We start from the raw sequence: 27,995 nt of genomic DNA, 5'->3' as shown, positions 1-27,995 counted from the left end.
ATGATCACAGATGGAAAAAAATGTGTATTAATCGTGTACCGCAAAGGAAATATTGGTTTTGCTGAAATATAATATAGCCGGTTATCTTATCCTTTCATATCAACATCAGTATTTCGTCCCTCAACAGGAAATTGTTTGTGATTCTAAGCCTCTGTGTCGTCGTCGTCAACGTCGTTATTGACGTCTGAATCGTCGTGCAAAAACTTTAACATTGAGCATTACCCGAACAGAGTTAAAGGGACTTAGCATCAGATGGTGCAACAATCGGCAAATACATTATTTCCTCAAAACAAGCCTAGAATTGTTAATGTGGGCTTGAAGGAGGCCAATAATATATCATTATACATGATTAAAAGAATATCTTGTCGCTGTCTCAGCTAAGTTTACTCGTCTAAAATTAGCGCAGAATGGTTTCCCAGTTTATAGTGTGTATATTTAGCGTGTGAAAATCACGTGATTAGTTTTCCAGTATATAGTGTGTAAATTTAGCTTGTGAAAATCACGTCATTTGTACAGATACTTATACCGATGTTTTTAAAACTAACTGGGATTTAGAACAGTCCCAGAAAATTTGGATTTGGAAAAATACGCAAAAACTGCGAAAGTCATGTGTCGTAAGCGATATGATACATCAGTCAGTAAATTTCAATGCGTTGTACACAACGTTATCAATTTTATGTAAGATTTTGACAATATTCTTTTTTTCTTGTAAATCATCTGGTGTCTAGTACCTTTAAGATGGTCAAATACAACCTAGAACACAGTCTGCCAGAGACAACATGCTGATGTTTAATGCAAGGGACCAATAAATCTGGTTCTTATACTTGTTCAATTGTATCCCTTCCTAACTGGCTACACTCATGATGTTCCTTGTTCGAACTGGAAATATATCAATTCAATAAAGATAAAGTTCCAGAAAGACGTTTACGAACAGATTATGTTATGTTTGTAAGAATGAAATATGAGACGAAGTAAACTAGATAAATCATGATAGACATACGATATCAGATGAATCGAGATAACGCTGGCTTATCAGCTGAAAGCTCTGCAAGAAGCTATCATTTAAACTAATTTATTGAGGATTTTACTGACTTGGTTGAAGAATACTGCTCAAATGTTTACCTGACTTGTTTATTCCATGTTATATTGCGTTATCTTACTTTGTTCTGTAAGAGTATTTTTCTGATGTTATTATCAAAGATGTAGATGGATTGTAACACAATTGTTACAGCAACTATTCAAGTGGATGTTGGAATTTCATATTAAGTGTTGAGATAATGTATGTTTTAAGAGGACTTGTTCTGAGTGTGCTGATTGGACACTGTTTTACAGTGTTCAAATTCAGTTTCGGAGATAATGACGACGACGACGACGAGGACGACGATGGACCTGTGATATTTAATTATAACCAGTTTTTGAAGAAACCACATTCCGTGCGTGTTGATTCGAAATCTAAAGTAGAAACGTTAGGCCGCGTTTTCAAAGGTAAGAACGTAGTGTATCAAGGACGAACAGAACAGAACAGAACAGAATTACTCATTTATCGAACTTGTTTACAGGAAACTTAGCCTCAAGTTCGCAATAACTCTTAAGCGTAAAACAATTTAGTATCTTATTTTCATATAGCAAAATTATTCCTCTTTACAGAACAAAAAGCAGTAACTACTAATATATCTCAAATATTGTTTCCTACAAACGTCCTAGAAATAAATAAAAAAGCCAAATTTCACAATTCATACCCAATCAAAAGGATTATGTGGAGCTTTATCCTGTTATAAGGGACTGGCGTCTATAATGTATACATTTTCGAACACATGGTTATAAGGGACCTGCGTCTATGTGTATACCATATACAGGTTATAAGGGACTGGCGTCTTGAATGTTTACATTTTCGGACATATTGTGTCGATGTGTATACCATATATAGGTTATCAAGGACCGGCGTCTTTAATGTTTACATTTTCGGACATATTGTGTCGATGTGTATACCATATACAGGTTATAAGGGACCGGTGTCTATGTGTATACCATATACAGGTTATAAGGGACCGGCGTCTATGTGTATACCATATATAGGTTATAAGGGACCGGAATCTATGTGTATACCATATACAGGTTATAAGGGACCGGAGTCTTTAATGTTTACATTTTCGGACATATTGTGTCGATGTGTATACCATATATAGGTTATAAAGGACCGGCGTCTATGTGCATACCATATACAGGTTATCAAGGACCGGCGTCTTTAATGTATACATTTTTGGACATATTGTGTCGATGTGTATACCATATATAGGTTATAAGGGACCTGCGTCTATGTGTATACCATATACAGGTTATATGGGACCGGCGTCTTTAATGTTTACATTTTCGGACATATTGTGTCGATATGTATACCATATATAGGTTATAAGGGACCTGCGTCTATGTGTATACCATATACAGGTTATAAGGGACCGACGTCTTTAATGTTTACATTTTCGGACATATTGTGTCGATGTGTATACCATATATAGGTTATCAAGGACCGGCGTCTTTAATGTATACATTTTCGGACACGTTTTGTCGATATGTATACCATATACAGGTTATCAAGGACCGGCGTCTATGTGTATACCATATACAGTTTATAAGGGACCGGCGTCTTTAATGTATACATTTTCGGACACATTTTGTCGATATGTATACCATATACAGGTTATCAAGGACCGGCGTCTTTAATGTTTACATTTTCGAACACATTTTGTCGATGTGTATACCATATATAGGTTAACAAGGACCGGCGTCTTTAATGTATACATTTTCGAACACATTTTGTCGATATTTATACCATATACAGGTTATCAAATACCGGCGTCTTTAATGTTTACATTTTCGAGCACATTTTGTCGATGTGTATACCATATATAGGTTATCAAGGACCGGCGTCTTTAATGTATACATTTTCGGACACGTTTTGTCGATATGTATACCATATACAGGTTATAATGGACCGGCGTCTTTAATGTATACAATTTCGGACACGTTTTGTCGATATGTATACCATATACAGGTTATCAAGGACCGGCGTCTTTAATGTATACATTTTCGAACACTTTTTTTCGATATGTATACCATATACAGTTTATAAGGGACCGGCGTCTTTAATGTTTACATTTTCGAACACATTTTGTCGATATGTATACAATATACAGGTTATCAAGGACCGGCGTCTATGTATATACCATATAAAGGTTATCAAGGACCGGCGTCTTTAATGTTTACATTTTCGAGCACATTTTGTCGATGTGTATACCATATACAGGTTATCAAGGACCGGCGTCTTTAATGTATACATTTTCGAACACATTTTGTCGATATGTATACCATAAACAGTTTATAATGGACCGGCGTCTTTAATGTATTCATTTTCGGACACATTTTGTCGATATGTATACCATATACAGGTTATCAAGGACCGGCGTCTATGTGTATACCATATACAGTTTATAATGGACCGGCGTCTTTAATGTATTCATTTTCGAACACATTTTGTCGATATGTATACCATATACAGGTTATAATGGACCGGCGTCTTTAATGTTTACATTTTCGGACACATTTTGTCGATATGTATACCATATACAGTTTATAAGGGACCGGTGTCTTGAATGTTTACATTTTCGAACACATTTTGTCGATATGTATACAATATACAGGATATCAAGGACCGGCGTCTATATGTATACCATATACAGGTTATCAAGGACCGGCGTCTTTAATGTTTACATTTTCGAGCACATTTTGTCGATGTGTATACCATATACAGGTTATCAAGGACCGGCGTCTTTAATGTATACATTTTCGAACACATTTTGTCGATATGTATACCATATACAGTTTATAATGGACCGGCGTTTTTAATGTATACATTTTCGAACACATTTTGTCGATATGTATACCATATACAGGATATCAAGGACCGGCGTCTATGTGTATACCATATACAGGTTATAAGGGACCGGCGTCTTTAATGTTTACATTTTCGGACACATTTTGTCGATATGTATACCATATACAGGATATCAAGGACCGGCGCCTATGTGTATACCATATACAGTTCATAATGGACCGGCGTCTTTAATGTATACAATTTCGAATACATTTTGTCGATATGTATACCATTTACAGGTTATATTGGACCGGCGTCTTTAATGTTTACATTTTCGGACACATTTTGTCGATATGTATACCATATACAGGTTATCAAGGGACCGGCGTCTATGTGTATACCATATACAGTTTATAAGGGACCGGCGTCTTTAATGTTTACATTTTCGGACATATTGTGTCGATGTGTATACTATATATAGGTTATCAAGGACCGGCGTCTTTAATGTATACATTTTCGAACACATTTTGTCGATATGTATACCATATACAGGTTATAAGGGACGCGCGGCGTCTAAAGTGTATACATTTTCGAACACATTTTGTCGATGTGTATACCATATACAGTTTAGTAGTGTGACGTCAGAGTGCCACTGTTAATTAATTGAATAAATAATCATTCAAATAAAGAAACAACATATGAATTATATTTAATTTTTATATCGAGGTTTTCTCTGATTTCGAAGGAGCATTTTTTACGTAGTTTCACGGAGAACCATACTCATTTTTTAAATACTGTTTACGAGTCTATGAGAGTGAACTTGCGCAGTTTCACGTTCCAAAAAAACTTAAAAAGTTGACTTGCAAGCTTTGAGGATTCTGAACTGATTTCCAAAAGTCATAGAGGGAATTAAATTGATTTAGTTTAGATCGCAATATATTTATTTCACCGAACGAGCACCAATAGCTGTACATCTCACGAATGGCGTAGCCATGAGTGACAGATCACTTCTGGTTATCTGGCATCGGTGAAATTGCGTCCCAGCTCTGTGCGCGCTGACGTTTGATTTGGGACTTAAGGGCGGGATGAAATTTTCAATAAAGTAAGAAATAGCAAATTGATATTTTCAATGAATAAAACAGTGAAATATCACTTTTTTTTATTTTACTAATAAATATCTATAAACCAGCGGGAGGCATATGATTAAAGGTGGTATTTATACAATTCTTCTGTATTTTACTGTTACTGTGTATATATAACGAATCTATTAAGTGCATATTATAACATCTGTATCTTATCAATCTCTACTAGGTCATATTAAGGACCTGAAGGATAGATCGGGAGGGACTCTGGACCTCCTTTTCTTGCTGGACAGCTCCACCAGTGTCGGCAAAAATAACTTCGTTGAGGAGGTCAAATTTGTCAATAAACTGTTGTCTGACTTTACCGTGGACGTGAATGATACACGCGTATCCGTGATCACGTTCTCGTCACGAGAGCGCGTCATACGTCACATTGACTACTTGGACGACGCGGAGAACTTCCGGCACAAATGTTCCCTCGTAGACGATCTTAAGAGGATCGATTACAGCGGAGGCGGCACGTACACAAGAGGGGCTTTGTTGGAGGCACAGGTATATCATCTAAAAATTACTTCCACAATCGGAATGGGTGGCGATGATAGCCACGGCGTTTAGAAATAGTGAAAAAATATTGTAGAGGCAAAGGAAATGAACCTATACTCATGTTATTTTTGTTTTGTGTTTTTTTTTGTGTTTTTTTTTTCAACCGGGGAAAGGAAGGGCGATGAACGCTCATAGGACATTCGGAGAAAGAATGCACATTCCGGTTGTCTATGAGATGAAGCTCAGGCAACTATATGGCTTCTTGTAAATTGCAGATGTTGTCTAAAGTTCACAACTGAAACAAGGGCATTTGATGTTTAAGATGTCACCAATATGAAAAATTGTAGTGTAATATCTGATTTAAATCTGAATGACAGCTGCCGAAAATTAATCAATACATGCGCGTGTGGCGATCAATGACGCAAATTTTCATGCCATTGCTATATGTTGTCAGAGAAGGGATGCCTCTGAGTTTCCCTTTAAACCGATTAATTTTGTAAATGTAAACGTATTCTTTCTTTCGCAGAAAGTGCTCCGCAACGCCCGACCGGAAGCTAGTAAGGCAATCTTCCTGCTGACAGACGGTTTCTCCAACGGTGGCGACCCTCGTGGAGAAGCGCGGAAGCTGCGCGCGAGCGGCGTGAAGATTTTCACGTTTGGCATCCAGAACGGAAACGTCTTCGAGCTGTACGACATGGCATCCACGCCGAAGAACGAGTCCACGTACATCTTAGATAGCTTTGAGGAGTTTGAGTCGCTCGCCAACAGGGCGCTGCATGAAGGTACTACTGAATAATTTGTTCATGCTTATTTTGATTACATCGACTGTGATACAAGTTATTGTCATACTATAACGTGTATTCTATGGTGTTCTGCATGGGACTAGCCATTTGAGTACCCTTGAACTAAGGAATTAAGCGGATCAATGTCCGGCTTGATGTCCACACGTCCTCCTCCCACGCGTCCAGGCCAGAAATCGCAGCCCCTTACTCTTGGTGTGAAGCGGGTGCGCTTACCACTGTTTTTTGTTCTTACTTGACTCGGATCTTATCGGGGTCTGCCTAGCATATCAATTTAAGAAACCTGTTGTGATACAAATGCAGTAATGCATTGTTGTCTCGGTTCCCCAAATCATACTTCAATACCTTTTAACAGATCTGAGCAGTGGAAAGTATGTTGACCAGCCGGTCCGGAAGTGTAACCGACTGTGTGTGGGTCGGGACTGCTGTGACTCGATTGCCACGTGCAAGTGTGGCACCCACACTGGCAAATACGAGTGTCTTTGTCCGCGTGGTTACTATGGAAACGGGCTACGGAGAGGATGCCATGGTAAGTGAATATCAGATAACCATTTTCAGAAAGTATAGTGTATTGATATATAAATCATAATCATTAATAGTTGGTTGGTTAGTTGGCAGATGTATAAGAACGATCGAATGATTGCTTGACTGATTTATTAATGTATTAGCTGGTTTTAAAAATAGTTAATGGCTGGCTGATGAATGGGTGAATGTATAGATGGGTGGATGGATGGAGGGAAGAAGGGAGGGACGGACGTACTTCTTGATTGGCTGATCGATTTCTTAATAGCAAGTTTCTCATGCCAGTATTTGAAAAATCGAAGATGCATTTCAGCCTGTCCCACGGGCACGTACAAATCTCATGACCGTCCTGGTGACGTACGCACATGTGTCAAATGCCCGGATGAAAACCACGTGACGGTACCGGGCGCAACGTCCATGGAACAGTGTGTATGCCGGAAGGGCTATCGAAACTTCGTTGATGGATGTGCAGGTTTGATTAGTTTTCTATAGTAATTTAGTGTAAGTATTAAATGGCATTTTCACTGAATATTTAAAAAAACGCAAGCTACTTCCTAGTTCTTTCTCGGATATTGCTGCTGCTGCTGATGGTGATGATGATGATGACGATAGTGGTGGTGCTGATGATGTTGCTGCGGCTGACGATAACTGTTTTGATATAAGACTGATTTTTTTGTTCGGTGTAAATTTTTCTTACTGGGAAATAAAGTTATACGTATGTATCACTACGCTAGTTTTGAAGTGCCCAACCCTGTACGTACCGAAGAATGGCTATTTCGTGAACGACAAGTGTAAGAGCGTGTTTAACGCGGCGTGCGGACTGCGGTGTAAGCCGGGCTACGAATTACGGGGCTCCAGTCTCCGCATCTGCCGGGAGGATGGGTCATGGTCCGGGACGGAGATGCAATGCATCTGTAAGTATCTTTGGAACCATGTTATGCATTTCGAAATTTACCGCCTATTAAAACGATATTCGGCGTTTGTACGCATGGTTAAAACATAATTTTCTTCGTGTTACATACTACACACAAGTTATGTACACCCAGGTTATATACTACACACAGGTTCTGTAGTACACCCAGGTTATAGATTACAAACAGGTTCTGTAGTACACCCAGGTTATAAATTACACACGGGTTCTGTACTACACCCAGGTTATATACTACACACAGGTTCTGTATTACACCCAGGTTATATACTACAAACATGTTCTGTAGTACACCCAGGTTATAGATTACACACGGGTTCTGTACTACACCCAGGTTATATACTACACACAGGTTCTGTATTACACCCAGGTTATATACTACAAACAGGTTCTGTTGTACACCCAGGTTATAGATTACACACGGGCTCTGTACTACACCCAGGTTATATACTACACACAGGTTCTGTATTACACCCAGGTTATATACTACACACAGGTTCTGTAGTACACCCAGGTTATATACTACGCACAGGTTCTGTATTACACCCAGGTTGTATACTACGCACAGGTTCTGTGTTACACCCAGGTTATATACTACACACAGGTTATGTAGTACACCCAGGTTATATACTACACACAAGTTCTGTAGTACACCCAGGTTATAGATTACAAACAGGTTCTGTATTACACCCAGGTTATATACTACACACAGGTTGTGTAGTACACCCAGGTTATAGATTACAAACAGGTTCTGTATTACACCCAGGTTATATACTACACACAGGTTCTGTACTACACCCAGGTTCTGTACTACACACAGGTTCTGTACTACACCCAGGTTTTGTACTACACCCAGGTTATATACTACACACAGGTTCTGTAGTACACCCATGTTATAGATTACACACAGGTTCTGTACTACACCCAGGTTTTGTACTACACCCAGGTTATATACTACACACAGGTTCTGTACTACACCCAGGTTATAGATTACACACAGGTTCTGTAGTACACCCATGTTCTGTACTACACCCAGGTTATATACTACACCCAGGTTCTGTACTACACACAGGTTCAGTACTACACCAAGGTTCTGTACTACACACAGGTTCTGTACTACACCCAGGTTATAGATTACACACAGGTTCTGTACTACATCCAGGTTATAGATTACACACAGGTTCTGTACTACACCCAGGTTATAGATTACACACAGGTTCTGTACTACACCCAGGTTATAGATTACACACAGGTTTTGTACTATACCCAGGTTATAGATTACACATAGGTTATGTACTACACCCAGGTTCTGTACTACACCCAGAATATAGATTACACACAGGTTCTGTACAACACCCAGGTTATAGATTACACACAGGTTCTGTCCTACACCCAGGTTATATACTACACATAAATTATATTGGCACCCCAAAGATTTAAGTCACATCATTATGTCACATCTGTTTTCCCAGTGAAGACGTGTCCGGCGCTCATGAAACCTAAGAACGGGAACATGATCTGCACGACGGACGATTTCAGCTTCAACACAGTCTGCGGCTTCACATGCGACACCGGATATAAGCTAGTCGGCTCGAAAAAACGAACTTGCCTTGCTATCGCGTACTGGACGGGAATTAACACGAGGTGTAGAGGTAAATGACGTATGAAATTGAATGCTTCCATAGTGGAATAGCGGTACAACCCTCTCCCTTAAATTTAGATACAAGTTATGCCCCCTCTTCTCTTCTGGAAACATGTGTGATATCACACGTCATGAGATCATTAAAGATAAAACGTCTGAAATAATCGCCGTATCAGTAACGATTTTTTCGGCTAACTCTTGCAGAGATCACTTGTCGCCCTTTACCGGTGGTCCGTGACGGCAGCGTATATCCGCCAGCGTGCGTGGCTGGTGACGTCACGTTCGGTACGACGTGCTCTGTCACGTGTCACCATGGATACAGCCTCGTCGGGCCATTTGGCCGACAGTGTCTGCCAGAAGGCATGTGGACGCCCGCAACCGAGGTCAGCCAGTGCGTTGGTAAGTCAGAAACATTTAATTCAATACAAGCATCTGGTTATGCAGAAATTTTCAAATTTTAAAACAACATAAACATCTTATTAAACTCCATTTAATACTATTTTAGTTTTTGAATAATTTTGAAGTACAGTATTATTGATGAAATTTGTTGAAGTGATAATGATTTTGATAGCAACGTACATTGTTTTTCCCCATTACCGTTTTAGCTGGGTCTATTACCAAACATTTACCCAATGTTTATTTGTGTTTGTAGACACGTCACCACCATTCATCACGTGTCCATACAATATTGAGGCTGACACAGACGTGAACGAGAACACTGCTACTGTCTCCTGGCAGGTATAGTGCTACTGTTGCATACATTGTAAATGATTATCCTGAAAAACGACACTTAAAAACACATACCCATCCCCCCCCCCCCCCCCCCCCCCAGTATACGAAACGAAAAAGTCTCTTGAAAATGACATCGGGTCCCGAACGTTCGATAAAAAAAATCGGCGCCGCATTTTACACAGACAGCTGATCAAAAGTAGACAAATATGGCTGCAGTTTATTAGCGTAAGTTTACTGTTTTCGGAATATATTATATACCAGAAATAGAAGTTGTTTTAAACTGTTAACATGTGTACATTATATGTTCGCCATTGCTTTTAATAATGTCAGTGTGTCAACATGATATGTGTGTGCATGACGTGCATTTAACAAAAGTTTAAATTCAAAACGTTACCGTCTTGAAACTTTCCATTTCGGTCTTTATTATCGTCTAGTTCTCGAAATTATGCTAGAGCCTTTTTAAATAATACGTAGTAATTTTTTGAAACCCTTTTTGGAATTTGTTGTCAAGTTGTTTTTACTTCAGTTAACTTAAATAACAATGCAGTCCGAGGTACCTACAGTATCGTTGAGTGGAATCAATATACTGTAGGTTTATATAACATTTATTCTAGGCATATATATATGTGTGTGTGTGTGTGTCTAAGGTTGACGAGTGGTTAACGACTTAGCCTGTTAATCCGTCGACCCTGGTTCGATACCCCAACCGGCTAGATCTCTTTGTTGTTTTTGAAAGGTTTATCTTAGATCAGTAAATGCTATCTTTCAAATTCAATTGTTCTGCCAAACATCATTGACAGTGAAGACAAATGTTAATTCCATGTCATTATATGATTAAAATAATGCATTCAAAAAAGGTTTGATATGTTTATATTAGTTGTGCCCCCCATTTAGAAAGTCCTGGATCCGTCACTGTTTTCCAACTACCAAATGTTTTACACACGACTTTTTATGCATGATACAACATAATTAAACATTGAGATAGTATATCACAGTTTTGCTTTTAGCTTAACTTATTTCGGGAATGTGTAGGTCAATGGGTAAGATTAGAAAAATCATCAAATTCATCAAAAACAATTCTTAGAATACCCTCGATGTTACTTGGAATTGCAGCTACTTATAATGCTTGGTCGTATTGACATATACAAAACAGTTAAGTGATCATGGAACACACGGCAGTGTGAAATGAAGCCAATGGTCGCGGGCACTCTAACAATTCTTAAACAACGGCTTCTAGGAGTAAACGCAATTTATATAAACATAAAAAAATCCAGGTGCCGCTAACAGTAGACAACTCCGGCTACGTGCCCCTGTTATCTTCCATACCTGCAGTGATGCCGCCAGAAAAGTTTTCGGTCGGCACGACTAAGGTCACGTACATTGCAGAGGACCTGAACAATAACAAGGCCGATTGTCACTTCTACATTGTGGTCAAAGGTATGTTTTTCCAAACTCTGGATACATAAGTATATTACAATAAAAACATTGTTCTGATAATTGCATATATATATATATATCACTAACATGTAAACCATTTATTAAATGTAAACATTGTAGTAAGGTCCTATAAGAGTATTTATTGGACTGATGGAACAAAGTAGAGCGTAGTGGACATCCCTGTCTCATTCCGTTATATATGCATGTTCTTCCTTTTACAAATAACACATGATAAATAAACAATTGATTAAAAGCCGACATGATAACATCGCCACATGAACTCACAAAGACTCATACCAACTTTCGGTTGAATCAAAACTGTAAATACTATCAAATGCTTTGCGAAAATCAATAATTTAACCATTGGCAGACCACCAGAAGCCGACAATAGACCGTTGTTTCTCTCCCTTACCGATTGTTTCCCCTGATGAGTACGGCGTCGTCAGCTGGGAAGAGCCGCTCTTTAGGTTGGTAGATGCAAAATGTAATGTGTACTGACTTAGAAGTAAATGTCTATGCAATGTTTGTTCCAAATATGATTATGTCATGTTGTCAATCTGACTGTTCATTTATGAATTTTACACAGTTTTGTTATTCCATACGATTATTATAAATAGCCTTGGGTACTATCGGTTTAAAGGGAGAGTATGACATTTACACACGTACTAGATTAGGAATCATTTCAATGTTGTTGTTTTTAATTATACGCGGTAACTTTTTTGCTTCGACCACAGTGACAACTCGGGTGAGGAGGTTCGTATCCGGCGCTCCCATGCGCCTGGGCTGTTTCCTCAGGGTGTTACAGAGGTCGTCTACACGGCGTACGACTCCAGCGGAAATAGCAACAACTGCACTCTCAAGATAAACGTTATTCGTATGTTTCGTTTGTGTTACATAAGAATCATCTTGATATTATTATGAACACGAACATTTCAAACTCGAATCGTCGGCATATGTCTGCCAAAACAGAACAATGTAATTTAAGTCAATATCATGTTGGAAATAGGGTAGTAGTGTTAGCTATATTTCCCACTAGATGTACAATAAACTCACATTTTCGAATTTGATCACTTGCAAAACCAAACTTACAGAACAGAGTGCATAATTATATGTACGTATTCTCTATACTTAAAGCCCATCCGTGCGAGTACCCGCCCGTACCCCTGAACGGGAACCGCACGTGTTACGAGGACAGTCAGGGTGTGATCTGCTCATTCACGTGCAGGCCCAGCTACGGTTTCGCCGTGCAGCCCGCCCGCCAGTACACATGTGCCTTTGATAACATCTGGGAGCCGAAAGACATGATGCCCATCTCGGACTGCTCCGGTAGGTCACTACCATAATTATACTAGTAGATTAGATCAGTAGTCCAGCACTCTCAATATAATGTATCTGCAGGCATTGCCTAAACATCCCAAATATGAATTTGTTTACTCTTATAAACTTGCAGATATATAAACCACCACTTAAACGGGGGTTTCGTGCACATCACCAGTAATATAAATATGAAAATGTCAATCATGATAGCAGATGCATGTATAACAATTGTGGTCCTGAATGTAACGCAAACCTGCATGATTCGCTATTGTTTTGTTAATATAAACTCATCGCAAACCTTATATTATGTTTTAACAGCTCTTGAATTGGCCAACGAGCTCATTCAACCTGCATCGTTCACGTTTGCGGGGCTCGTGGCATGTCAGGAGAGGGTTGAGCTCGCCCGGCTAGAGAAGGACTTTGAGAGAAAGATCACCATACGGGTAAGTACGACCTGCAGGTATTTGCTTCAACCTTTAGGTTGTTGATCACGGGTGCGGATCTAACATCTGGAACAGGACTTCATATTGTTGTTCCGCTAGCGCAGTTGAGAACGCCGTCAAGCTTTACCAATAAGTTTCTCGACCTGATTTATGGGTTTGGTGTGTTGTCAACCAGCCGGACAAGTTGATTTCCTTCTGGTTCTGATCCGTTTTCTTCCTAAAGACAAAAACCACACCCTCGCTTTACGCCATGCCAACGACATACAAATATTGTCGACCTGGATCGTAGATCGACATTGTAAAATAAATATTACGTGGGCATAGCTTACAAACGGCCCTTGCTTGAGTCTATGTAACATAATGTGATGATATATAACTCAAAACAACCATGCATAAATAGACGAGAGGTCAAGTTGTCTAGGTGATGACTCTTACCCAACAGGTGGTAAAGTCATGTGAACGTTCGCCTTGCCTTGCGTTAAATGACATCCGAGAGTAATTCATTCCGGTTTTCAGTTGTCTCTCTTACAACTTTGCCGTTCGTTTATTTTGGGACAGGTCCTTGAGTTATGTGAGGAGGGGCTGGACTGCAGCGTTCGGGATATGGAAACCACCTGCCGCCAAAACACAGGTACACATGGGTCCACAGTTTAATGAAACGGTTATGGTTGACACTAGAGATATATATGACGAATAAACGTATAATTACATGTAGTGAATGTCGAAACAAACTATTGTCGGCGGTGATGACCGAGTTGTTGGTGTCTCGACCGATTTTGGAACAAAGGGTCACCACGGTTGGAGCTTCGTCACTATGAAAGCTCTACATGGCTCATGCTTCTGCAAATAAACAAATCATACAGTCTATGAAGGATCCTTCACGATTTGGCATACTATAATACACAAATGTATTCAACGAGTTCAGGAAAAGTAAGCGATCCCTTGGCGAACTTACTTACACAATTCCTGGACTTTGAATATAACAAATGGCAGCTTAATTTTATCAGAACAGTACATTATTTCATTAGATGCATACCCAAAATTTCAAATCCCGGAAGTCATAGAATATGAATACATTTTAATAATGTAACGTGAACTCAACATGTCACAAACTATAGAGTAAATGCATACAATGTCAATATGTAGATATGAATAATTTGTCAAACCTGGAAAATATGTGTAAAATAGAAAATTTGAGCATGAGCTGATATAAATTAATTACTATATGTAATGGAAGACCTATGAGATTCTTTAAGAGATTATATTCCATATCAAAACAACAACAACAAACAACAACAACAACATCACATGACAATGCCTTTTCACGCGCTGCATGCATTGCAGAAATGAAGCACAACACCCCTCCCCCACCACCATTTTTTAACTGATTAAATAGAGCATTGTTAACTTACAAATGAGTAATACTAACAAAAATAAACAACGTGAAGTCGCTTTCCAATTGTGACCCCGCGACAGTTGACGTGTTAAAATATAAAAATGACCTGTGGAAATTACACACGCTGTTTTCAGAGGACGGGGTGTTTAATGTCCTCGGTCTGAACAAGCGGTCGCTGACGGACCAGAGCCGACAGAGACGTGAGGCGACGGAACCGGAAATAGCCGCGTACGAGACAAAGGACGCCATAGTGACCTTCAACTATGTGCTGACTGGTAATTGAGAGATGATTTGCAAAGTTTTAGATTTTATCTGGTTTTATATCATATTCTTTCTTACACAAATAGAACTCACTTGGTAATTATTTAGTTTCACAAATGGCATCGTCATTATCATTATCATTATCGGATGCATAAGCATGTCGTTATCACTTATTTAATGTTGCCATTGATGTTAGCATTGTTGGTTGTTTCTCACTTTCAGGCTGTGTAAGTTCATTTTGAGTTGGGGTTTTTTCTTTTCGATTAAGAGCGCCCTCAACTATATTACCCAATATTTGTCCTAAAATAAGCATGTTAAGTGTTTCAATGCAGGTAAGGTGAAGGACAACACGGCGGCCCCAGGCACTGAGGTGACGCGGCTCCAGGAGCAGCTTGTGACGGTGTTCGACAACATAAAGAAGACTCTGGAAAAGGATGCCAAGAGGGGCGACCTTCACCTGGAGGTAGACGGCCGCCAGCTCGCGCTCCACGACTTCCAGTTGGAAGGCACGGCGGAGTTTACGTGTAAGGAAGGAAGCGTCAGGCGGGAGAAGTCATGTGGTAGGTGGATTCAAAGGAACGTGTTTAATAAATGCATGAATCGAGGGTCGAAGTCTAAAATATTCTTGGTGATATTGAAATAGAAACAGAGACTAGAACCTTTTCGATATGTAAATTGTGATATTGTCATGTTTAGACGTTTTATATATAAATGTGGTTCTACTGAATAGATCTACATTATTTACAGGATAAAATTATTGTAATTTATAATCATCATATTAAACTGAGTTGTGTTTGTCGAAGAAATGTTGAATAACATGAGAAAAGTATGATAGTGATGGTGTGATTGTATGTTTTGTATGTTGCTTAAAATGTAAGTGAGTATATGTGTTGTAATACTTTTTGTGTGAAGGCCATGCTGGAAATAAGTAGTATGTCTGTAATGATTGTACACTTAGTATGTAACCTTCGTTAAATAAAGTTGTTATTATTAAATTGCATTTATACTCGTTTGGACATTTACACACAATAGATAAATACAACAATAACATACATTTTGGTCGTTGATAATTATACATTTTTTCCAGTGAAGTGTCCGGTGGGAACGTTTTTCAACATCGTCAAGCGGGAGTGCGAGAGTTGCCCACGAGGCACGTTCCAACCCGAGGTTGGTCAAATCTCGTGCTTCTACTGTCCCGCGAACAGCTCGACCACGGAGGTACACTCCACGAGCCAACACAACTGCACATGTAGGGATATATTAATATGTTGATTGTGTTACTATGATATTAAGCTTACTTATACTCGCATTCGGGCAAGGCCCATACGGGGAGTGCTCCCGGATAAGATTGTTAGTCATTGTAAGTTTTTAGACCATAGTGCACAGACAGACTGTAACCCTGGTTAGAGCTACCCTGGTTCTTTAACGTGCACCAGTGTATAGCACTGTCACTATGTTCCCCAATTTAACGTCCCTCCCGGAAGACGATTCGTATTTTTGTTTAGTTGTGCGGTGGGGAATCGAACCGGTAACCCCTGGATTGACAGTCAAGTGTGTTATCACTAGACCACCGATCCGCCACAAGGATCGTTAGTGTTGACATGAACCCCTTCATAGGTTATCTCGGCCAAATATCCATCGAAAACATCCTCGGATGTATGCCGGTGCATTAGTAAAAGTAGTTCGTCAAACTAATAATAATAGACTTGATAAAAACTATAATATTTTAACGTGCAATTTGTATACCTGATTCATATTGATCCCCAGTGAAGTGCATTAATGCGTAAATGATTAAGTCTCCTAAAAGTAATGGCCTTAGTTAAAAAAAGTTATCCTTTTTATCTGCACATTTTGCTATGAATTAGTTCGTTAAAGGGCCTACCTATACCCTTTAAATTAATAAATGAGCTCGCCAAAGCCGAGATTGACCCTTTAATTCACACGGTATATTTTGTTACCCACAGCCCTTTGTTTGCCCGGAACGTTCTCCAACAATACTGTAGAGCCATGCGAGACCTGTCACCGGGGCTACTACCAGGACACGTACGGACAGACAGACTGCATCAGGTGCCCCAAACGGCACACCACGCTTCGCAGGGGCGTCATGGATCTCGCAGAATGTAAAGGTAAATGCACGCATCTTGAGGGCGACTGTGTGTACGGATCTGTGTTGTTTGTCATGTGAAGGTCGTGTCGTATCATTTTCTTTATAGTTTTAAAGCTATTGACTGGTGTCGGTGATAATTTAAACTTGGAAAACAGCATCAAACTACCCTTTTCATTAAATAACACGTCCATGCTATTGTTCATGCTATTGACACGTTTAAAACCATTGTATCAAATGTTTTAAGTTTTCTTAAAACTCGTATTAGCTCGTCAGATTTTCAAAGAAAGGAAAGCCGAGTCATAGTCATGACCTTAGTGTCATTGTCGTTGTCAGCTTTGTGGCCGTCTGCGCCGTCATGGAAACACTGTCACCTTGGCCGTTGTTGTTAAAAGAAAGTGTTAAGTGAACCTACGTTAGCAGTTATTCTTTGCTGAATATATATAACTTAATAACGTCAATTATTTATCAATATTTTCAGAAAAATGCCCGGCGGGTTATCTGTCGCGGACGGGCGTGTCACCGTGCTGGCCGTGTCCCCGGGGGTCGTACCAGCCACGGGTTGGTAGGGTATCATGTCTCCAGTGCCCCAGGGGTACCGACACATCCGACACGGGGGCTACGGACCTCGCACAGTGCCACAGTAGGTCACAGAGATCGGGACACAGACCTGGAGTACCCGTTTGGCTGTTTACTTATAAAACTTGTACTTTCTTTAGTGAAACACCTTCACAGATGTTTGTTAGGTAGCATTATTTAGTTTTGAGTTACATTTTGACAACAACTGTAACGACCTAAATGAATGCCATATACCCTTTAATATAAGCCCCTGGGCCAAATGGGATGTGTTATGTTCATTTCGACTATATTTAGTGTTGATGAGATTGTAAACATTGTATATTAACCTAATTTTGTTACGTTTTCATAAATGGTGTATACATGACATACACTTATACTAAGTTAGTGTTGTCAGAGAGGCGGCGTTGGTATAGAAGCGTTACGTGGACACCCAATGTTCACAAAAAATAAAAATGCCGAACAAAAAAATCTTCGCATACATGTTCTTCAGTGGAGCTGTCCGACTACCCTCAGGACGTCGCGCCGGCGCTCATGTCTGATGGTCAACAAGAAGAGATAGACTTCAATGTGTGCATTTCCCAACCATGTTTGAACGGTGCCACGTGTAAAGCCGGCCTCTTCGGTGCCACTTTTGAGTGTGACTGTGCCCCAGGATTCTCAGGTTATTACGTTTGTGCTTAAACTTTATACCGGGTAGACGCATTTTTTAACATTTTTTTCTGCTTTTAATTTAATATTTTTTGCGACTGTACGCCAACAAGTGACGCGACGTCAAAAACCAACATTATTACGAGTATAACGTGCTAATGATGTTGACACTCAGTTGCTGTACTTCAAATTTAGGATAACTGTATAAAACGTGTTGAAAATCATAAACGAGGTAGGACATGCTTTTCTCCCACCTTAGATAAGTAGATCCAACAATTTAACCATGCTAGAATTTCTTATCTTGCCCACGGGCGAATCTAAAATGCCCGTATGGTTGTTGTAATTACCTCCCTTGTTGAAGACTGTCGTCTGTAGCATCATGGAAACTTTGTCTTGTGGCAATATTTAGAACGCTTATTAATTATTTTTCGCTTTAATTGTCACCATAAAACAGAAATAAGAAATAAAATCAAGGAATCAAGAAATAATGCTTCACTCTCCTTAGAACTATTTAAAGACCGATTTGGCCATTAACGTAATCTGAATCACTGCGCGCATATCCATAACAACCACGAATTATCGCATAACCATACGCAACTATTTTCACTAAGCACAAAAGAGTTCCGGTAAAAATACATTTTTACTTAATTTTGTTTAACTGACGTGGGAGAAAAAGCATATACCATAGCCGCTCGTGTAAGATAGGTTCATACCGACCCTCGCGCAGGGTGTTTTGCGGAAACGAGGTTAACCGAGTTTCCGCAAAACACCCTACGCTCGGGTCAGAATGAACCTATCTTACACTCTCGGCCATAGAAGATACTTTACCACATGTTTGTTTGTATATAGTTTTACTGGTACGTTTGTTATTTTAACTATGTATATCTATTTTATACTTTTAATGAGAGATCATAAAATATCCATCTGTATGTTTAAGGTTATTAACGTTAAGATTCCAAATTCCGTAACGTTGCAAATTCAAAACTTTGTTATACTTGAAAAAAATGTCTGCGAGAATTGCCAAACAAAAATGCGATTTAATGACCTCGCGGGTTTAAACACTCGACAAAATTCACTATTTGCTTGCCAAATATTTAAAATCTACCTACCTGTGCTAGTGACTGTGTTTCTCTCGCGCCAGGGTCTCGTGTTTGGACCACGTGGGTGACTACGAGTGTCTCTGTTACCTTGGGTACAAATACACCCCCCCTTTGACACACCTATACATCTATATTTTACCCTTAGAATGACAGAAAGGTTTGTTTTCAGGCGTGTTTTGTGACCAGGAATCGGATGAGTGCTCGGCGGCTCCGTGTCTCAACGGAGGCACGTGCCAGGACGAAAAGGGCGACTATAAGTGTCTCTGTGCCCCGGGTTATACTGGTATACTTCTCCCGGATTTATGAGTTAACCCTTTAGTTTATAAAAGAACTATTTGATGCATCGGTAACATACATAGTTGTATAAGAAAATGTCTCATGCCAAAGTAACACAGTCTATTGGATAGTTTCTGTACAATTTGAGCACACCACTGAATTCGAGCGAAATATATGAAGTATCTAAACACTTTCCTTTTCAAGGTAAAAAGTGTGAGAAGGACATAGATGACTGCTCGGGAGTGGAGTGTATGAACGAAGGCACGTGCGTTGACCAGGTGAACTGCTTCCGGTGCAGCTGTCCACACGGTTACACAGGTCGGGGGTTTGTCTTTTAATTAATGAAACTCCCATAGAGATCTGGTTAAAGAACGCAATACAGATTTGTAAGATTACAAATATGTATAATATTTAAGTGTTTTTGCGCCATGAATTTTTCATGTAAATCTTATATATACACATGCGAGCAGTGGATGAAAAAAGATGTAAAAGCAAACATGTTTGATCAAATTGTCCTACCAATAACCCGATTTTAGCTTGTCTGTGCAAGTCCTCCAATCTTCCCTCAGGCGCTGTTTGCGAGATGGACATCGATGACTGCGTGTCGGATCCGTGTTCCAACGGTGGCACGTGCGTGGACGGACCCGGCGGGTACACGTGCACGTGTCGGAGCGGCCTGCGCGGGGAGCAGTGTGAGATTGATGACGATGACTGCGCTAGTGGACCCTGCCAGAACGAGGCCACGTGTGTGGACCAAGTTGACTCATACATGTTAGTTTGTATTGGAATATGTAATTGTACATAAGAGTCTAGATCGGAAGCTGTTCGGCTAAAGCTGAGCTCATAGTATTTACATTTAACTAGACTGACGCAACTTGAGTTCAAGCTGCACCCCTGCATGCTCTGTAACGTTTTAAATTAATGTAATCGCCGAGTTTAAAGTAGTCATCTTTTCCAGAACTCGTTCCTTTAATGAAAACTTTCAGTCTCCCTCGAAACTATTTTTTCACTTTCAATATTCCACCACAAGTGATGGTAGTGACGATTCAGTTGCTGTATAAAAGGTGCAACAATGCTCTATGTTAATACAATTTCAACAAGAATGTCCATCTTCCTCCAGTTGCGAGTGTCCGGCCGGGTACGAGGGCGTGAACTGTGAGAAGGACGTGGACGATTGCGCAAACTCTCCGTGCATGCCACCTGCCACGTGCAGGGACCTCGTGGCCGACTACAGCTGCGAGTGTCCCACGGGCATGGGCGGCAGAAACTGTGATCAGGGTAGGCAGTAAACTTTGTGCATGTTTTACTGTATCTGAATTTGTACTGACAAATGTGCCGGCTTCCCGTTTACTCCGCGAACATCGTGCAGGTCGACTACACCTGCGAGTGTCCTACTGATAATGTTCAGTCGCCGGAAATGTGACAAGGTTGAGCAGTTATATTCGTCTCGTAACTGAATCGTACGGACGTGTGCGCGATTTCCCCATACCCGCCAATATGCGTATTGCATATCTTTAATGGTCGATTGCTCAATGCAACTTTCTGAAGCCGCGTGTATATGATTCAAAAAATGATTGAGCACAGTGGTATTGTACTGCTGTTGTGTACACCTAGATTTGAGCCATACTTGTTGTAAACGAATGTTTTACCTGCTGTTTCCATAAACAAATCTCCAATTCTTCTTCAGTAATCGGTGTGCACTTCCAACTGGACTTCCCGTCGACGGCGAGCACGACGGAATACGTCATGTTGGACCTGAAACCTGACCTCACTTCCGCTACGGCGTGCTTCTGGATGCGCTCCGACGATACTACCAACCAGGGGACGGCGTTCTCGTACGCCAACGAGGATGGGGACAATATCTTTACACTCACGAACTACGATGGGTAGGCGGTGTTTTACGTTATGTATTATGACTTCATGTACACATGAATCTATTACTTGTGCGGTATATGACTATTTACTGTTTCCACTTTGATACCGGCTTTGAAACGTTAATTAGAACAAATACATGCAGTTCAAAATCAAAACTATTTAAAGCATTGTCACATTTTCTGCTTCACTTGTTGGGCCTGCATTTGCACCACACGGTTTTACGATAAACAGTAAAATTCATTTTGAATCATTTATTTTTCGGTAAATATTTTTTTATTCTTGATTGAATAAAAAGCCGCTCAATTTCCAACGCTTCTTCTCGTCCAGGATATTACTTGCCCAACTAAAACAACGTTACGTGTTGCAGCTGGATTTTGTACGTCAACAGCGAAAACCGGACGACGCGGGCGAGGACAAATGACGGGCAATGGCACCATGTGTGCGTCCTCTGGTCCTCAAACCGGGGCTCATGGCGGCTGTACGTGGACGGCCTTCCTAGCGACAGCGGCCGCCGTCTCGCCAGTGGACAGACTATAAAAGGTTAGTCAAATCTTATTATGTGTCACTAAACACGTTGCGCAATGCCCATGCGAAGGCAATTTTGCCTTTAAACCAGAGTCCGATACGCTTGTCGCCATTGGCACCATGCCTTGTTGCAAATTGTCATGGTTTCTACTGGCATGCCCTGTTTCGCATATCATATGAAATTCGTTGCCGGTAAGAGAACAAATGAAAAAAAAAGTTACTTCTGGGTTTGTATCTACAGGCGGTGGAGTGTTCGTGATCGGCCAAGAGCAAGACTCCTTGGGTGGCGACTTCAACAGTGCAGAAACGTTCATAGGGCAGTTATCGCATCTTAATGTGTGGAGTCGAGAGTTGTCTCTCACTGACCTTGAAAATCTTAGGACAAGTTGTGAAAAGGTGATGGGTGACGTAATTTCCTGGACAGACACTTCCGGTCACGTGTATGGAATAGTCTCAGAGACGCCGATAGAGTTCTGTAAAGGTACAAGTAACATGCGCTCAAGGCTTTTAACGAAACGTCGCAAATTATGCTTGCCGCTTCCATGTAGCAGATTTGTTTTTATAAATGCAAATAAACTTAATATACATGTATTTTTGGCTTTGCGTTGTCTTTCTGTGTTTGTTGCTTAAAACGAGAGACTCACATTTGATGAATTCTTCTAAAGAGACGCTGCAGCTTTCATGTACCATTATGTGATTAGCTTGCTGTAACACTAACCCATTTCGGTAAACGCTTACATGTCGCCGTCTGACTGCGGTATGTCTTTTTTTGCTTCATAATTTCATGTTGTTCTTTCTTATTAACTCTGAATTAAGTACAGTCGAACCCCGTTGGCTCGAACTGCCATGCACCGGCCCAAATACCTTGAGCCTCGGAAAATTCGAGCCAAGCGGGAATGCTAACCGTCAGTAAAAATAAATCGGTCCTTTACATCCACTTCGAGCTAATGAGGAATTCGAGCCAAGCGAGTTCGAGTCAACGGGTTTCGACTGTATGCTTATGTTCAAGGTGTTTGGTGTACAATGTGAGTGTTGCATGCCAGGTGGCTCCATCTTATATCGGTATCATATGAGGGGTTAATGAGTAGATAAAATAATATGTAAAAAAAAATCCGAAAACATTATTACAAAACGAGCTTTTTTCTTCTTGAAAAATTGCAAAATATGGCTTTACCGTCCGTTTTCAGTTAAAATGAAGAACTAAAAGTACAAACTGCAACTACTTTATCTATAATGATGTTTCTGGCTTTTACATTTTAGTTATCAGTAAGCCACACTTATTATACCAACATTATATGAGGTCACTAGACATGGCTCAGTGACGTGGCTAGCTTGTTTGTATATCGAGAACCTGAAAGCTGCACTCTCACACATTCACCGTTTTGACAGCTTTTTATATTTTTTTGTATTGGAATGAGCCAATTTTTGCGAAAAAAAATCTACAAATCAGTGATTAAAGACTGCTGACAAATAATCAGATCGCAGATTGTTATGTTTCTGTCCGAAAATTCATGTTTTATGGCTTAAAGCGTTTACGGTTTAGGAAATGCATAAAACATCAATTGTTTTAACTTAAATATAAAAAATGCGATCTAACTTTTGTCAGCAGTCTTATATGACTGGTTTCCATGCATGTTCGCATAAATAAGCTCGTTCCAAGACAAAAAAAAATAAAAAGTTGTCAAAACGTTCGATCTGTGAGAGTACAGCTTTTAAACCGCTCATGAAACATCGGACACATGTCGATACTTTTCTGCTATGTGCCTTTTTAAGTGACAGGGGATAAAAATAACTTCTCCATTTTTAGCTTTCCTTCAGCTCTGCACTGAGTGTTCAGTGAGCTATTGTGATGGTCCAATGATCAGCGTCCATCGTGCGTTGTCCGTCTTTCAGCGTCAACATTTTACCAGATTACAATAAAATCGTTTTGTGAAACATAGTTTGATTCACAAAATATTTCATGTTTATTCAGATGAAAGAATCTGTAATAGTTAACGTATATTAACAGTAAACACACTTAAAACACGGATATGAAAGTGAAAGTTTTGGTTGTGGACACATTGGAACTATATTGCATAGAAATTAAACAGAAATTATTAGCGACTTTAAAGGTGGGAACTCTATATACATTACCTTATAAATTCAGTACAGTTTTCCCCCTTCTCCACTGCTCTTTAATTATGTGCATGTTAAAACATTCTCCACCCTTGCGTAAAGAAGTATTATGTTTTATTAACATTTTAATGCTTCATATTTCCATATAAAATTGGATAATAGGTCAAAATATGTAAATTATTTGTAATACTCTGTTTGTTTATGCTCTGTTTAGAACTGGTTCAGTATTATCTACAATACAATTCTCTTGAAATTGAAGGTAGGCTTAATGGAATACACATGTACGGTTGAGTCTGAATACTACCTTTTGCTATGCTGTCCGTTTTACTCTGTTATAGGTTAACAACATTACATAACTCGTCATCCATAAAATTTCTCGGCATCTATCTACTTTCGTAGCAAGCAGCAGCATTCTTAATAACCACTTACTAGTTGGTATTATAATCAGGTGAGCGATAAACGGCCATTTTGCCCTCTTGTTTTTCTAAACTAACGCAAAATGAAAACGAACACCTCTCTGTATATCTAATTATATCATCGACTTTTTTTATATACTAACATCACCAACAGAGTGTCCTAAACCAAAGTCGATTGACTACGGCAATGAGCCCCTGTGGACGGGCCTCACTGCGGGGTCACAGGTTAGCTACAGCTGTCTGATTGGCTTCACACTGGCGGGAAAGTCACGCTCCATCTGTCTCGTTACGGGTGAATGGGAAGATCAAGCCCCACAATGCGCACGTAAGTACACTGATGCTGTTCTAGTTACATTTACACAAGTGCGCTCCCCCGTTTTACCCATAATGTCCGATTGTCGAACCTGTAAGAGACATGATATATAATACGTGCAACGGACCAACCTCTACGAATTGATAATGCTCTGATGTAAAAATAGATGATTTCATTGCGTAATACTTTTAAGGATTAAGTCTTCATCTGACCTTTGTAGAGTTGATCAAATCTTTAATAATTCTTTAAACGTCTTAAATAATCTAGACTTTCGGAAGTCAAATACCTTTTTCAGGGATTCAATGTGGGCATCCTGGTTTCGTTAAAAACGGTTATATCGAGGGTACGGACTATACGTTCGATAACATGGTGCGGTATGTATGCGAGCGAGCCTTCGTCCTGGTGGGACCGGAGACCAGATATTGTGGACAGTTTGGCTTTTGGGAGGGTGATGTACCCCGCTGTGAAGGTGAAATAAATCTCTGTCCGTAAATAGTGAAAATTTGTAACAGACGATAAGCATGGTTCTTGTCTAAATGAACTGACAAAGTTAACCTGTCTACGGTCTACGGTCAAGTGTTTTTTTTTTATTCCGGCAAACTGTATCAAGGCGTTGTCATGTTCTACGAATTGTAATTCGGCTAATGTAGCAGGTCTACAGATAAAAAAACATGTAAATGGTTCCTTCTTGTAGACGAACATCCGATTAACCTCTCAACCTCTACGAGAATTTCATTGAGCACATAATTATTTTGTTTTCATTTTCAGAAATCAAATGTGTTATACCGGCATCCCTCCTATCGGCAAACACGCGGATCAAAGACGCAACACCAGACAACAAGTATTTACCGAGAACAGAAGTCTTCTTTGAATGTGCTCCCGGAAATAAGTTATATACTGACCATAGCTCTGTTTTTTGCCAGACTGATGGTACATGGGACATAAGCATCCCAACTTGCGACCCGAAAAAGTGTGGCAAGCCTCCAACAATTGACAATGGAATAGTTGAACTTCAGGATAAATCAGAGTTTGCAGTGGGCAGTTTTTTGCAGTATCAATGCGATTTTGGACATCGGTTTGTCAAGGATGAACCAAACACAAATGGTGTAGTGAGTTGCCAAGCCAGCGGTGCCTGGGGCGACTCTCTTCCTCGATGTGAGGTTACTACCTGTTCAATTCCTTCCAACATTCTGAATGGAAACTTCACCTACGACGCGCTGACGTGGCAAAGTCAAGTTACGTATACGTGTCATCTGGGATATGAACCGAGTCACCAAGAGATAATAGAATGTTTCGAGGATGGGGAATGGAGTAAAGATCCCCCGGTTTGCGAACCAGTCAGATGTAAAAGGCCAGATGATATATTGCACGGAAATATCATTATTCCTGAAAATGAAGTGTTCACGTATGGAGTAGAAATAAAATACGTATGTAGTCTTGGGTATAGACTGGTTGGACCTGAAGCTAGATCGTGCTCACATAACACTTCATGGAGTGGTGAGGAACCGGTCTGCAAACCAATTTCCTGCGGGAAACCAGACGATATAGACTTTGGTCAAATAATTGGCCGCGATTATACACTGAATAATATAATTCGATATGTCTGTAGTGAGGGTTATGAACCAATCGGAGCTGAAGAAAGAGTGTGCAGAGAAACTGGTAAATGGCAAAATGATCCACCAGTGTGCAACAAAATACATTGCAGCATTCCGCCAGTTGTGACTAACGGTTTCTACTCCGAGACCTCGTTTTTCTTCCAAGAGACGGTTACTTATCAGTGCGACAAAGGTTTCCAGCTAGAAGGGCAAGAAACATTAACATGTTTGTCAAACAAACAGTGGTCTCATCCAGCCCCGGTTTGTGAGGAAATTAAGTGTCCAAGTCCACCGAGAGTTGAGAATGCGGTCTACAATAACGCTGAAAATCTAGAACTGTTCAGTATTGGGTATAGAGTGCGCTACCTTTGTGACAGTGGATATGAAATTTCTCTCAATAGTCTAAACCCCATAGGTGAAATAGAATGTTTAAACACTGGTTTTTGGGAAGCGAATCTTCCGGAATGTATTAAGAGGTCTTGTGAACAGCCTTCTTCTTCTTCTTCTTCTTCTTCTTCTTCTTCTTCTTCTTCTTCTTCTTCTTCTTGTTCTTGTTCTTGTTCTTTTTGTTCTTCTTGCTCTACTTCTTCATATTCTTCTTCTTCTTCTTCATATTCTTCTTCTTGTTCTTGTTCTTGTTCTTCTTGTTCTTGTTCTTCTTCTTGTTCTTGTTCTTCTTGTTCTTGTTCTTGTTCTTGTTCTTGTTGTTCTTGATCTTCTTCTTCTTCTTCTTCTTCTTCTTCTTCTTCTTCTTCTTCTTCTTCTTCTTCTTCTTCTTCTTCTTCTGTCATAATCTTCATCTGTCATAATCTCTTTCTTCATCATCATCATCATCAACAGCAGCAGCAACAGCAGCGGCGGCAGCAGCAGCAGAAGCATTCTTCTTCTTTTTCGTCCTCATCTTCATCCTTATTCTCACCCTACTCCTCATCATCAGTCTCCGAATGCAAGACTATAATCACCATCTATTACATATTGAGCCCTTGAACACTCACTAACTTGACGCCTTTTACTCATCACTATTATCATTATCTTTTTTACCAATGTATATATGAATAAGATTTCAAGACCTATTCTTACCTCATCCAGTCCCGACATGAGCCATCGCCTCATTGGTTGGTTGTCATCAGTAGCCAACTCCACTGCAAGGGGCATCTCTTCGGGTGGATGGTTGGACCCTTCTGGTACAGTGGACGCTGAAACATTTGAACAGAAGCAGCACCACATGTTCCCATATAAATTTGTATATATAATTAAAGCAAGTACAATAATAATACAAACAAATATTAAACATATGAATAAATGTGCTTATAAACTAGCATTATCCAAAATAATAAAAAACAGGGTTTTTTAAGCCTTTCCATGTGTTGAATATATTATTAATAAGACCCAATCTAAAAAAAAACGAAGCCCCATCTAATATGCCATACTATATTTATTGATATACACGAAAACTAAATAAACATTTTCCACTA

At 39.8% G+C, this 27,995-nt stretch overlaps 1 protein-coding gene across 1 annotated transcript; it reads left to right on the top strand.

Moving 5' to 3' along the window:
• Positions 1 to 1,115: 1,115 nt before the first annotated feature.
• Positions 1,116 to 27,995, top strand: LOC128214744 (sushi, von Willebrand factor type A, EGF and pentraxin domain-containing protein 1-like). Its single transcript, XM_052921372.1, has 31 exons — positions 1,116 to 1,485; positions 5,183 to 5,505; positions 6,023 to 6,278; positions 6,652 to 6,825; positions 7,132 to 7,290; positions 7,553 to 7,732; positions 9,219 to 9,398; positions 9,593 to 9,787; positions 10,041 to 10,126; positions 11,395 to 11,557; positions 11,928 to 12,024; positions 12,292 to 12,431; positions 12,692 to 12,883; positions 13,193 to 13,317; positions 13,876 to 13,948; positions 14,848 to 14,988; positions 15,307 to 15,534; positions 16,062 to 16,223; positions 16,939 to 17,100; positions 17,560 to 17,721; positions 18,148 to 18,318; positions 19,575 to 19,688; positions 19,886 to 19,999; positions 20,251 to 20,452; positions 20,802 to 20,959; positions 21,369 to 21,567; positions 21,924 to 22,096; positions 22,323 to 22,562; positions 24,767 to 24,937; positions 25,221 to 25,394; positions 25,694 to 27,995. Exons 1-31 carry the CDS (start codon positions 1,278 to 1,280, stop codon positions 27,232 to 27,234), a joined length of 6,663 nt encoding a protein of 2,220 aa, XP_052777332.1. The 5' UTR covers positions 1,116 to 1,277; the 3' UTR covers positions 27,235 to 27,995.

Source organism: Mya arenaria, chromosome 13 (genome assembly GCF_026914265.1).
Source record: "Mya arenaria isolate MELC-2E11 chromosome 13, ASM2691426v1".
Classification (NCBI taxonomy): Eukaryota; Metazoa; Mollusca; class Bivalvia; order Myida; family Myidae; genus Mya; species Mya arenaria.
The sequence above is the reverse complement of the archived record's forward strand: the minus strand, read 5'-3'. Positions and strand labels throughout refer to the sequence as shown.

Coding starts and splice junctions, on each gene's coding strand:
- LOC128214744 (XM_052921372.1), top strand. CDS start 1,278: ATGTATGTTTTAAGAGGACTTGTTCTGAGTGTGCTGATTGGACACTGT. Junction 5,506..6,022: donor GGGCTTTGTTGGAGGCACAG/GTATATCATCTA, acceptor TTTCTTTCGCAG/AAAGTGCTCCGCAACGCCCG. Junction 14,989..15,306: donor CTTCAACTATGTGCTGACTG/GTAATTGAGAGA, acceptor GTTTCAATGCAG/GTAAGGTGAAGGACAACACG.